The sequence below is a fragment of the Scyliorhinus canicula genome, chromosome 2 (genome assembly GCF_902713615.1).
Source record: "Scyliorhinus canicula chromosome 2, sScyCan1.1, whole genome shotgun sequence".
In the NCBI taxonomy this organism is placed as follows: Eukaryota; Metazoa; Chordata; class Chondrichthyes; order Carcharhiniformes; family Scyliorhinidae; genus Scyliorhinus; species Scyliorhinus canicula.
In genome coordinates this window covers 35,559,572-35,573,012 of record NC_052147.1, presented here as the reverse complement: position 1 = coordinate 35,573,012, position 13,441 = coordinate 35,559,572, and the positions used below count along the sequence as shown (strand labels likewise).

The 13,441-nt window shown below is 46.7% G+C and overlaps 1 protein-coding gene across 8 annotated transcripts in view; it reads right to left on the bottom strand.

The window, feature by feature from the left end:
• Positions 1 to 13,441, bottom strand: part of LOC119952316 (echinoderm microtubule-associated protein-like 5) — a 298,867-nt gene that overhangs the window by 121,799 nt on the left and 163,627 nt on the right. For all 8 annotated transcript variants that reach the window (XM_038775979.1, XM_038775973.1, XM_038776000.1 and 5 more), the window contains 2 exons: positions 10,448 to 10,553; positions 1,189 to 1,282 (listed from right to left, as the gene is read on the bottom strand). In XM_038775979.1, coding sequence (XP_038631907.1) covers positions 1,189 to 1,282; positions 10,448 to 10,553 — 200 coding nt within the window. The remainder of the gene's footprint in view (positions 1 to 1,188; positions 1,283 to 10,447; positions 10,554 to 13,441) is intronic.

Here is a 13,441-nt window from a genome sequence, read left to right as displayed (position 1 = left end):
CCAGCTCCACCGTAAAGTCCTGGTATATGTGTATACCAGCTCCAGCCCACTGCACCACACGCTTCAGCTTTGCCCAGCACAGGACTTTTTCCTTCACGCTATACCTACGGAAATACACAGTTATTACTCTTGGCAGCTCACTCGCCTTTGGTATAGGCCTCCACGACCGATGAGCCCGATCCAGTTCATATCGTGAGGAATCGTCCCCCTCCCCCAATAGCTTCACCAACATCGTGGCAAAATACTCCGTCGACCTCGGGCCTTCCACCCCTTTGGGCAGACCCATAATCCTCAGATTCTGTCACTTGGATCAGTTTTCCAAGTCTTCTGTTTTGGCTCGGAGACCTTTGTTGGTCTCTATAACCCTCCTTCCCCATCGAGGTGAGTTGATCACTGTGCTGCGATAATGCCTCTTCCACTTCCTTCAGTGTCTCACCTTGCTCCCGCAACTCTGCTGCTGCGCTTGATACCGCCGCCCTCACCGGGGCAATCGTCTCCTCCACCAGCACTTTCAATACTGCCCCCATCTCCTTCTTCATCGCTTCCATGTGTTTTGTGAACTGTTTTTCAAGTTTCACAGCCATCACCTTGGTCATTTCTTCTGCTGTGAGTGATGCGGCCTCCCCTGGTGCTCCAGCCTCGACTTTCCTTACAGTTCCTACGCTGGCTTTTCCACTCACCAGCGGACTTTCGTTAACCCCCTTTTTCACGGCTGTTTTTCTCCCAAACTTGGACATGTCTCCTCCCTGTGCCTTCTTACAGCTTTTTCAACCTCCGTTGCCCCCGGGACCGGGATTAAAACTCCGAACTGTCTATTCCCGAGCATGAGTCCTCCAGTGTGTGGCTGCCTCCCGCCCGCCGTCGCCAGAAGTCCATCAATCCAAAATGTTAATTCAGTTTTCCTCTCCACCAATGCTGCCCGACCAGCTGAGGATTTTCAACATTTTTTATTTTTCCTAGAGTGTTAACCAATTTGCATTGTTTTTTAGCTTTTAAAAAAAAATGAAATCCACCAAATTACAAAACTTTTGACAACGTATAAACTGAAGATAAGATAAATTAATCATACTTTTATCATATTAATGTCTAGGTAGAATCCAGGAAAATAATTCACCATAGGTTATGCATAATATGAACTTAATTTTCCTGAAGGAGATCCTGTAGCAAAGCACAGTACTAAATACCTACCTTACCGAAGAAAGCTTTTCTCCTTTCTTCCATTCCCAGAGAACTATTGTATGATTTTCATCCAGTCCTACTGATACCAAACGCTTTCCATCCGCTGAAATAAATAAAATATTATATTTGTTACCTTTGTGATCATATTTATGTTGGGAACGCACATACTGGGTGATGAATTTGCATTGTTTAATCTGATTGAATCTAAAGTACTTTGTTTGGGTGCAGTTCAACCAAAACGTCTCTAAGGGTGTGATTCTTCAGCCGCATTGCGCTCTCACTGAAGCGAAACAAGGCCGGTAAATAGCGGGAGAGGCCGTAAACAAGAAAGTTCCAAGCGCCAAACAGTTTGCGATGCAACCGGCCCACTCCCTTAGGCGAAATCGGGATCCTGCTGTCGCGTGGCGAGAAACCAATTATCACCATTTAAGCACCATTTCCATACAATTAACGGGAGCCACCCCATATGCAACAGCCTCCCATGATTCAGCAGCCTCCCCAGCAAAGTGGTTACGCTGGCGCTGATTAGTACTCCTTTTTAAAAACATGAACCTGCCGGAAGGGCTTCTGCGGGGAGGCGAGAGTAGCCATCTTTGCTCACAGGCATAGAGCCCGGGGGCACTGGGCTTCCGCCCTGGTGCTCGATGGGGATTGGGGCACCCTAAGTCGAGGGGGGGGGGGGGGGGGGGGGAGACCATCCTCCGCAGGGGTGGCCGCCATGGGAAGCTAGGGGGAGGGGGGCCGCTATGAGTGGGGGGAAACTGCGCGCAGCTCCACCATACCAACCCTTGGATCCATCCTGGCAACCCTGCCTGTCTGCCCCATCGACCACTCATTGCCCCCACCGACTGTCAAGGCCTCTGGCCGTGCAGCTGAAGGCTATCGCTAATAGGGAATTGGCAATCGTGGATAAGAGAGCACTTCACACAACCTAAGTGGATTCCTGTGGGTGGGCGGGCCACGTAGCATGTGGGAGTCATTGCCTAGCATCCCAATCACACCATGATGCCTGGACACTGTGCCTGAACACTGCGTGAGGCAACACCACACACAAGGCAGCCAACATCCAAACACCCAGGGCGGAATTCTCCGCTCCCGCGCGGCATCAGGAAGGCCGTCGTGAACTCGGCCGAGTTTCACGATGGCCTCGGAGACCGCTCCTCGCACCCTATTCACCCCCCCAGGGGGCTAGGAGCGGCGCACCGTAAATCTCGGCGCGCCGGAACGACACAACGGCGGCGCCTAAGTGACGTCAGCCGCGCAGGCGCAGGTTGGCCGGCTCCATCCCGCACATGCGCGGCTGACGTCATGACGGCTGCCGGCTCCAACCCGCGCATGCGCGATTACCGTCTTCCCCTCCACTGCCCTGCAAGACGTGGCGGCTTGATCTTGCGGGGCGGCGGAGGGGAAAGAGTGCGTCTCTTGGAGACGCCGGCCCGACGATCGGTGGGCACCGATCGCGGGCCAGTCCCCTCCCGAGCACGGCCGTGGTGCTCACTCCCCTCTCCACCCCCACAAGCCATAAACAAAGATTCGGTGCCATGTTCACGACGGCAGCGACCAGGTGTGGTTGTCGCCGTCGTGAACCGTTCGGGAACGCCAGGCCTCCCGGCCCATCTGGGCCGGAGAATTGCCGATCGCCGTGAAAAACGGCGAGTGGCGATTTATCCGAGCGGGGGGTGGGAGAATCGCGGGGGGGGTGCCAGGGCGGCGTGTCGTGAGTCGCCCGGCCCTCCCGCAATTCTCCCACCCGGCGTGGGGAGCGGAGAATCGCACCCCCCAGCGTATGGGTCACAGTTCCGGGGAAATGTCCACGGTCGGATGGTGGGTGAGTGCAATGAGAAGGGGACAGCGACAGGTGAAGTTATGTGTGGGTGTCTGGGGTACAGTGCCTGGGATCTGTTGAGCAGGGCCCGCTGTGGCCGGGAGTGCGGGAGTTTTGGGCTGGGTGTTCCGGGTGTTTGGGGGGGGAGGAGGAGATCATCAATAGGGGAATGGAGGATCCCGGGGTGGGAGCCATCGCTGTTTGGCAGTCTATGACCATCTCCCAATTACTTGCAGATATTGAATGGTTTTTTGGACATTTTGGACCCTGCAGAACAGGCCCTAGTGGTTCTGCTGGTAGGCCAGATGCTGGAGATAGCAGCAGCATCTGCAGATGTAGAGGCAGCGGCCCATGTGCCGGGATCCGCTCCACACCCTGGGGACCTGGCTGCCCATCAGGCCAGGGAGAGACCCAGAGGGGGAAGCCTGCGACGGCCCAGGATGTAAGGCGGTGCTGATCCTTTGAACAAATGATCAAAACAGCGCATGCTACAGTAGGTTCCCCCTGAACAAGGAGACGGCACCACATCGAGGAGGAGGACACCCACTCCTGGTGGCCGTCAAGGTCACTGTAGCTCTGAACTTTTACGTATTGGGATCCTTCCAGGCCTCCAACGGGGACTTCTGTGGCATCTCATAGGCCACAGTCTACAGGTGTATCCGATAGGTCACGGATGCCCTGTTTGCCCAGGTGGAAAACTATACAAACTTTTAGACATGGGCCAAGCCCAATAGGATGCGTGGGCATCAGGGTTCGCCACCATCGCCGGGATGCCGCAGGTCCAGGGGCTGATAGACCGCATGCACGTCGCCATGTGCTCACCAGACCATCTGGGAGTGCCCTACGTTAACAGGAAGGGTTCCACTCCCTGAACATACAGCTCATGTGTGACATCATGCACATGTGTACACGTCCCTGTGAATGTGCACGACAGCTACATCCTGGGTTAGTCAGACATCCCTGGCCTCTTCGAAGACAACCTTTACTTGAGAAAGGATGTACTGGTACTTTAGGGGGTGCAGAGGAGATTCACTGGGTTGATTCTTGAGTTGAGAGGTTTGGCTTATGAGGAGAGACTGAGTAGACTGGGACTAAATTATTGGAATATAGAAGAATGAGGGGAGGAATCTTATAGAAATATATAAAATTATGAAGGGAATAGATAAGATAGAAGCAGGTAATTTGTTTCTACTGGCGGGTGATAAAAGAACTAGGGTGTATAGCATCAAAATAAGGGGAGCAGATTTAGGACTGAGTTGAGGAGGAACCTCTTAACCTCTTCACCCAAATGGTTGTGAACCAGTGAAGCAGTTGAGGCTACCTCGTTGAATGGCTTTAAGGCAAAAATAGATAGATGTTTGAACAGTAAAGGCATTAAAGGTTATGGTGAGCGGGCAGGTGAGTGGAGTTGAGTACACAAAAAGATCAGCCATGATCTTATTGAATGGCAGAATAGGCTCGAGGGGCCAGATAGCCTACTCCTGCTCCTAGTTCTTATGTTCTTGTGTTCACCCCAGGAAGGGTGGCTAGTTCTTGGGGATAAGGGGACCTGGTTAATGACACCAGTACGGAGGCCGGAGACTGAAGCGGAGACGTGACATAACAAGGCCCATGTGGCCATCCGGGCTGTCACTGAACAGTGCATTGGACTGCTCAAAATGCGGTTCCAATGCCTCGACCACTCAGGTGGTACCCTGCAGTACACCGCCTGAAGGGTCACTCGCTTTGTAATGGTTTGCTGAGTCCTCCACAACCTGGCACAGCAGCGGAGCGAGACGCTGGAGGTTGGGGATGAGGAACATGTGTCCACATCCGAGGAGGAGAATGATGATGATGAGTAGGCGACGGAATAGCACGGACTGGAGGACGAGCCTGGGGATGAACCGAAGGACCAGACAAAGGCTTCAGAACAGGCGGCCGTCATACTCACCCGTTTCACATAGGACGTGGCCTTGTCTGTCATTGCTACCTTCCCTCCCAGTTCCCACCCTCTCAGGGTATCTGTCACATCACTCAGGGTGCTGGGACTGTGACAGCACCGTCAGTGTGTCACTGTCAAGGGCAGAGGAGTGGTGATAACCCGCAGAGAGCTATAATAATCTTTATTGTCACAAGTAGGCTTACATTAACACTGCAATGAACCTGCTGCGCAAAGCCCCTAATTGCCACATTCCGGCGCCTGTTTGGGTACAAAGAGGGAGAATTGAGAATGTCCAATTCACCTAACAACAAGGGCGCAATTCTCCGCACTCACGACGGTGCGGAGAATAGCGTGGCTCGTAAAATTTTACGGCCACGCTCGTCCGACGCCCTCCCGCTATTCTCCCCCCCCCCCCAACGACCGACTCCCAATACGAATCGCTGCCGTCTTTTTTTTACGGCCAGCAGCGATTCTCAGCTGTCCGATGGGCCGAGTTCCCAGCCCTTTACGGCTGTTTTTACGAACGGCAAACACACCTGGTCTGGCCGTTCGTAAAAACGGCCGTAAAGTCCCGATTTTTAAAACCATGGCACCGATTGGCACGGCAGTACCACGGCCGTGCCAAGGGTGCCATGGGCCCGCGATCGGTGGGCACCAATCGCGGGCAGCGGGTCCGATGCCCGCGCACTCTTTGTCCCTCCGCCGCCCCGCTGTATCACTTCGCGGGGCGGCTGAGGGGCATCCCGGCCCGCGCATGCGCGGGTTTCGCGCAAATGCGCGATGACGTCATCCGCGCATGCGCGGGTTGGAGTCTTCCAATCCGCGCATGCGCGGCTGACGTCATATGACGCGTCAGCCGGCGCAAACTCTGGCAAGCGGGCTTAACGAAATTCGTTAAGCCCGCGATGCCGGAGTTTACGGCGGCGGCATGCTAGCCCCGACCGGGGACCAGAATCGGTTCCCGGTCGGGGAGGGGGGGGCTGGCGTCAAACCCGCCCAGATTTGACGCCAGCCTTACGATTTCTCCCCCTCTGGGAGAATCGCGCCCCAAGTCTTTTGGGACTTGTGGGAGGAAACCACAAGAACAAACTCAAAGAAAGAAAAACATTACAGCACAGGAACAGGCACTTTGGCCCACCAAGCCTGCGCCTAAATACTGCGAATTTAGTAGGTCTAAATTCCTTATTTAGACCTACTACCGATTGTCCAAATGATTCCCCACCATTTTATGTATCTATCAAGATACATCTTAAACGCTGCTATCGTGCCTGCCTCCACCAACTACACTGGAAACGCATTCCAGGCATCCACCACCCTCTGTGTGAAAAACATTCCCCGCACATCTCCCCTAAACTTTCCCCCTCTCAGCTTCAACCTGTGCCCCCTTGTAATGGAGTCTTCCATCACGGTAAAAAACTTATGACTATTCACCTGTCTATACCTCTCGGAATTTTGTAGACCTCAAATAAGGTCCCTCCTTAGCCTCCGTCTTTCTGAAGAAAACAATCCAAGTTTATACAACCTCTCCTCATAGCTCCCTCCAGACCAGGCAACATCCTGGTAAACCTTCTTTGCACACTCTCCAAAGCATCCTTGTCCTTCTGGTCGTGTGGCGACCAGAACAGCATGCAATATTCCAAATGTGGCCTAACTAAAGTTTAATACAACTGTAACATGACCTGCCAACTCTTATACTCAATGCCCTGGCTGATGAAGGCAAGCATGCCATATGCCTTCTTGACCACCTTATCCACCTGCATTGCCACTTTCATGGAACTATGGAACTGAAGGCCCAGATCCCTCTGTATGGTTCTGCCATTTACTGTATAATTCAGACCTCAATTTGGTCTTCCAAAATACATCAACTCGCATTTGTCCAGAGTGAGCTCCATTTGCCATTTCTCTGCCCAACTCTCTTCTGCTGTATTCTCTGACAGCCCCTTCACTATCTGCAACTCCACCTATCTTAGTGTAATCTGCAAACTTGCTAATTTGGCCACCTACATTTTCCTCCAGATCATTTATACATATTACAAACAACATTGGTCCCAACACTGATCCCTGTAGAACACCACTAGTACAGATCTCCATTCGGAAATACTCCCTTCCACTGTTACTCTCGGTTTCCTGTTGGCAGGCCAGTTCTTTATCCATCTAGCTAGCACACCCAAATCCCATGCAACTTTATTTTTTGTACCAGTCTGCCACGAGGACCTTGCAAAATGCCTTACTAAAGTCCATGTAGATGACATCCACAGCCTCTCCCTCATCAATTCATTTTGTCACCTCCTCAAAAAACTCTATCAAGTTGGTAAGACATGACCTTCTCCGTACAGAACCATATTGCCTATCACTAACAAGTCCATGTGAATAAATCCTGTACCTCAGTATCTTCTCCAACAGCTTCCCATCACTGACGTAAGGCTCACCAGCCTATAATTACCTGGATTATCCCTGCTTCCCTTCTTAAAGAAAGGGACAACATTGGCTATTCTTCAGTCCTCTGGAACCTTGCCTGTGGTCAAAGATGATGCAAAGATATGTTAAGGCCCTAGCTATTTCCTCTCTTGCCTCCCACAGTAACCTGGAATAGATCCCATGCGGCCCAGGGGACTTGTCTACTTTAATGCATTTTAAGATATCCAAAACCTCCTCTTTCATTATGCTGACATGTCCTAGAGTATTCATACACCCATCCCTAACCTCAACATCCGTCATGTCCCTCTCCTTGGTGAATACCGATGCAAAGTACTCATTAAGGATCTCACCCACTTCCTCTGACTCCACGTACAACTTCCCTCCTTTGTCCTTGAGTGGGCCTACTCGTTCCCGTGCTAGCCCTTTGCTCTTTATATATGTATAAACGGGCTTGGGATTTTCCTTGACCCTGCTTGCCAATGGTATTTCATGGCCTCTTTTAGCCCTCCTAACTCCCTGTTTTGAGTTTGTTCTTACTTTCCCCATATTCTTCAAAGTCTTTGTCTGTTTTTAGTTGCCTAGACCTTATTCCTTTGGACACTGGATGTGGAACCAACATTGCACAGAAAAATTAAGCTATCAATGACTCAGCGAACCTACCTTATTATTAAACAGCAATTTTGAGTGCCTTAATTGTTTATGGAATCTATTTCTAAATCTTTGGTGAAGGCTGGTGAATTGGGAGGTGAGAATTATGGGATAGAAATGTACAGTAGCTTGAAACTGAGAAATCATCAATTTGCACATGTGGCAGAACGAAAGCAACAGGAGTTAGAAAATTAACGGTGAGTGTTCAAGACAAAGAGGGAGTTCACAGACGTTTGTCGTCAGAACAGAAATTCACCAGCATGCCCAAAGTTATTCTCAAGGTGTGGAATCTAAGGCCTGACTGGAGGACAAAAAAAACTCCATATGCATAATGTCAATAGTCTACTTTAATCAACATTGAAGCTAAGAGTTCAGATAGCAATGTAAGCATTCACTGTTGAATATCAAGTTTATAAAAATAGAATTCTTAGCAAGGAAATATTTTGCATATATATATATAGTTATCAAGCATGCAGAAGTATCAAAAATTCACTAGCAGGAATTACATATTGTACATAAGAATATAAGAACTAGGAGCAGGAGTAGGCCATACGGCCCCTCGAGCCTGCTCCGCCATTCAATGAGATCATGGCTGATCTTTCGTGGACTCAGCTCCACTTTCCGGCCCGAACACCATAACCCTTAATCCCTTTATTCTTCAAAAAATTATCTATCCTTATCTTAAAACATTTAATGAAGGAGCCTCAACTGCTTCATTGGGCAAGGAATTCCATAGATTCACAACCCTTTGGGTGAAGAAGTTCCTCCTAAACTCAGTCCTAAATCTACTTCCCCTTATTTTGAGGCTATGCCCCCTAGTTCGGCTTTCACCAGCCAGTGGAAACAACCTGCCCGCATCTATCCTATCTATTCCCTTCATAATTTTATATGTTTCTATAAGATCTCCCCTCATCCTTCTAAATTCCAATGAGTACAATCCCAGTCTACTCAACCTCTCCTCGTAATCCAACCCCTTCAGTTCTGGGATTAACCTAGTGAATCTCCTCTGCACATCCTCCAGCGCAAGTACGTCCTTTCTCAGGAAAGGAGACCAAAACTGAACACAATACTCCAGGTGTGGCCTCACTAACACCTTATACAATTGCAGCATAACCTCCCTAGTCTTAAACTCCATCCCACTAGCAATGAAGGACAAAATTCCATTTGCTTTCTTAATTACCTGTTGCACCTGTAAACCAACTTTTTGTAACACATGCACAAGCACACCCAAGTCTCCCTGCACAACAGCATGATAAAATTATCATTTAAATAATAATCCCTTTTGCTGTTATTCCTACCAAAATGGTTAGCCTCACATTTGTCAACATTGTATTCCATCTGCCAGACCCTAGCCCATTCAATTAACCTATCCAAATTCCTCTGCAGACTTCCGGTATCCTCTGCACTTTTTGCTTTACCACTCACCTTAGTGTCGTCTGCAAACTTGGACACATTGCCCTTAGTCCCCAACTCCAAATCATCTATGTAAATTGTGAACAATTGTGGGCCCAACACTGATCCCTGAGGGACACCACTAGCTACTGATTGCCAACCAGAGAAACACCCATTAATCCCCACTCTTTGCTTTCTATTAATTAACCAATCCTCTATCCATGCTACTACTTTACCCTTAATGCCATGCATCTTTATCTTATGCAGCAACCTTTTGTGTGGCACCTTGTCAAAGGCTTTCTGGAAATCCAGATATACCACATCCATTGGTTCCCCATTATCGACCGCTCTAGTAATATCCTCAAAAAATGCCACTAAATTAGTTAGGCACGACCTGCCCTTTATGAACCCATACTGCGTCTGCCCAATGGGACAATTTCCATCCAGATGCCTCGCTATTTCTTCTCTGATGATAGATTCCAGCATCTTCCCTACTACCGAAGGTAAGCTCACTGGCCTATAATTACCCATTTTCTGCCTACCTCTTTTTTTAACCAGTGGTGTCACGTTTGCTAATGTCCAATCCACCGGGACCACCCCAGAGTTTAGTGAATTTTGGTAAACTATGCATTTGCAATTTCCCTAGCCATCTCTTTTAGCACTCTGGGATGCATTCCATCAGGGCCAGGAGACTTGTCTACCTTTAGACCCATTATCTTGCCCATCACTACCTCCTTAGTGATAACAATCATCTCAAGGTCCTCACCTGTCATAGCCTCATTTCTATCAGTCACTGGCATGTTATTTGTGTCTTCCACTGTGAAGACCGACACAAAAAACCTGTTCAGTTCCTCAGCCATTTTCTCATATCCCATTATTAAATCTCCCTTCTCATCCTCTAAAGTACTGTATACAAGTACAAGGAGGTTCACATTTGGTGACAGCATTGGCGATGAATGAATTCATAGGACGGCACCAAACGTTGTTGAATATTTGTATGTTTAGAATTTGCCTTTATTATGCAGCACGAGTACGAGATTACAATAAATAGTGTTATACTTTACCTGAAAAATCTACTGCACAAACTCCAAACTGGTGATGTCCTTTTAAAATCGATAATGGCTTCAATAGCTCTGCATCCCAGATATGAATTGCAGAATCGCGACTCACCTAAACAGAGGAAACTAATTTATAATTCTTATTTACAGTTGTCTAGAGACTTTTTTATGGTGTAATATGAAAGTAACTGCTCTATTAATAGAAATGAAAGCGCACTTCACAAACAACGGGTTAGTTACTTATTCAGAAGAAATATCACAAAGATTTTTTTTTCACTATATGGACATTCCTAATCTGGACAAGGGTCTGGCATCTTGTTTTTTGTAACCATTCTTCATGTATAATCCTAGATAGTTAATGTCAGCAGTTTATTCAAACGGAATGCACTACAGCCTAATCCTGTTCTCCCCTAGTTTGCTCACATGCACACACTACGATAGGAGTCACTGAATAGCAATATGGAGCTTAAATCCTGTTCATTCCTTACTCCTTATTCCAGGCTAACTATAAATGATGTGTTCAGATAAGCCAGTTCAATATAAACAGGAAATTGAATCTGAAAGTTTCTGCTACGTATTAATGCGACAACAGACATTGTTATGTTAATTTCTAATCACTGAAAAAATCAGTCTCAAATTAGAATGTGCTATGGGCCAGGGTTTAGGGAACCCCAAAGTGTAGCATGGAGTTCACCTGACCCAGAACTTTTAATAGATTGTTGTATGGGGAGCACACGGCCCACTCTACAGATGTGGTACTGCAGAAATGGAAAAGTATTTTTTTAAAGCAAAACAATGTTTATTCTAGGAACTGAAGTTAACCTAAAACATACAGTGAACATCTTAGCAACCATCAATTCAAATACACCCCGCAAAGAATACAACACTAAGTAATCCTTAATAACTGCCCATACAACACCCAGAAGACAGAAGAAACACCTTTTAACAGAAGCACATCAGGTTTACATTCACTACTGAAAACATTTATAATTCTGAATTCACCAAATGATCAAGAGACAGTCTTTTATAGCAGAGAGATCAACAGTACACCTGCTCCGTCTGACTTCAGCTCCAACACTGAAAACAACACTGAAAACAAAACTAAAACATACCCTGCAGCAAACAGCATAAAACAAAAGTAAAAAGCTGACAGACAGCCCAGCTCCACCCAACTCTGACATCTCTAACACCCATTTCTTAAAGATACATTTCTTAAATACCCATTTCTTAAAGGTACTCTCGCATGACAAATGTAATCCCAGAGGAGCTCAATGTTGAAAGGACATGGGCAGCAAGCTCAAGATGCTAAGAATTGGATTTTGTTTCAGAATTATAGTTTACAAACATTTTCCAATTTAAACAGAGTATTAGACAACAGGATATGTATGTGTGGTGAATGTACTGCATTAACCATTCATCATATATGTCACTCTATCACGCTGTTGCCCATGAGGGCTCCACCGATGGACCATTTTAAGATATTACCTGGAATGTATCATGTTGGCTCCACCCCTTGAGGGGAGGTATAAAGAGCAGTAGCCCTGTAGGTGGCTCTCACTAGCAGAGCAGTCGCAGGCAGGCACTGTTCTAGTCGATTAAAGCCACAGTTTACATCCATTCTCTGTTTCGCGTAAATTGATGGTCACATCAGTATGATAACAGGCTTATAATTAAAATTGAAGAATGACCACCATGACAGCTAATTATACAACACAAATAGTAGATAGCTGCTACCAAAGCAGTAACTCCTGAACAAATAGAACATAGAACATAGAACACTACAGTTATTCTGTGAATACTATTTAATGTTAGCCAGACGTATGACAGCCAGCAACAGGTACTCATCAACCAAAAAGTGCAATAAGAAATAATAGTTTGCCTAACTATCTCCAACCCTTTTTAATTCCCCAAACAAATGTTCAAATATTGAATATTATATATAAAATTGAGTGGTGTCTTTGATTAGAACCACAGAATGCTAGGATGTCACTTCAAACCAAGATTTTGTGGGATTGCCAGTCTTGGTCTCACTCTCGCAAGAATACAATTGATAAAGACTTTCCCTGTAGTGAGAAGGAAAACTTGATTGAAGTGTATTAACAAGACAGCTCTCGTCTGCTGACTTGCTCTCAATCTCTACCATTTCCTTTAATGTGGCAGTGAAAATCTTTGTTCAATTATTCATGGCTTCCCAAATCAAATTAATAGCTACCACCTCTTACCTTTGAAGGGCTCTACTCATTCCTTCATGTTGATACTTTGTGCCTGTATTCCTGCGGGAGTGAGACCAAGACTGGCAATTCCACAAAGCCTTGGTTTGAAGTGACATCACTAACTCCTCCTGCCTCAAACAGAATTATTGAATCTCTGATAAAGTTGTCTCCAAGAATGCCATTTTGTGCTCCTGAATGATCTGAATTATCAACAGTTTCTCTCTCCACAGATGCTACCAGACATGTTGAGCAATTCTAGCATTTCTGTCTTTACTTCAGCATCCGCAATATTGTCTTTGCACTTGTACTAGTGGATGCAATTGATCTGATAATCAGCAGTACAAGCTGAATAATGATACATTTAGTGATCCATTCATTATAGCATTGTAAGAAGAATGACATTATGGGCTCTGCAGGGGAAAACATATCGCAAAGTAGGTACTCACACTGTATTTTAGTTTGGCTGACTGAACAGACATCTCAATTTTAAATGATATTATTTGAATGTTATTTCTATGATGCACTATAATCGCCTTCAACATTGCAATGCAGATTCCAATCTGTAGCTAAATCAGATAACGAAAAGTTGCTATAGCAGTATATCTGGTGATCAATCTTCTGAACTTAACTTAGAATTTTAAATTTGACATTAAAATTAAACATCAAAACTAACAGCGAAAACGTTATTGTGTGGACAAAAGATTTCTCTCACTGAAACAGAACTGGTAATAACAGAGGAGTGAAAAAACCCCAAGACAAAGCCAGAGAAAGATGTTCATGACTGCAA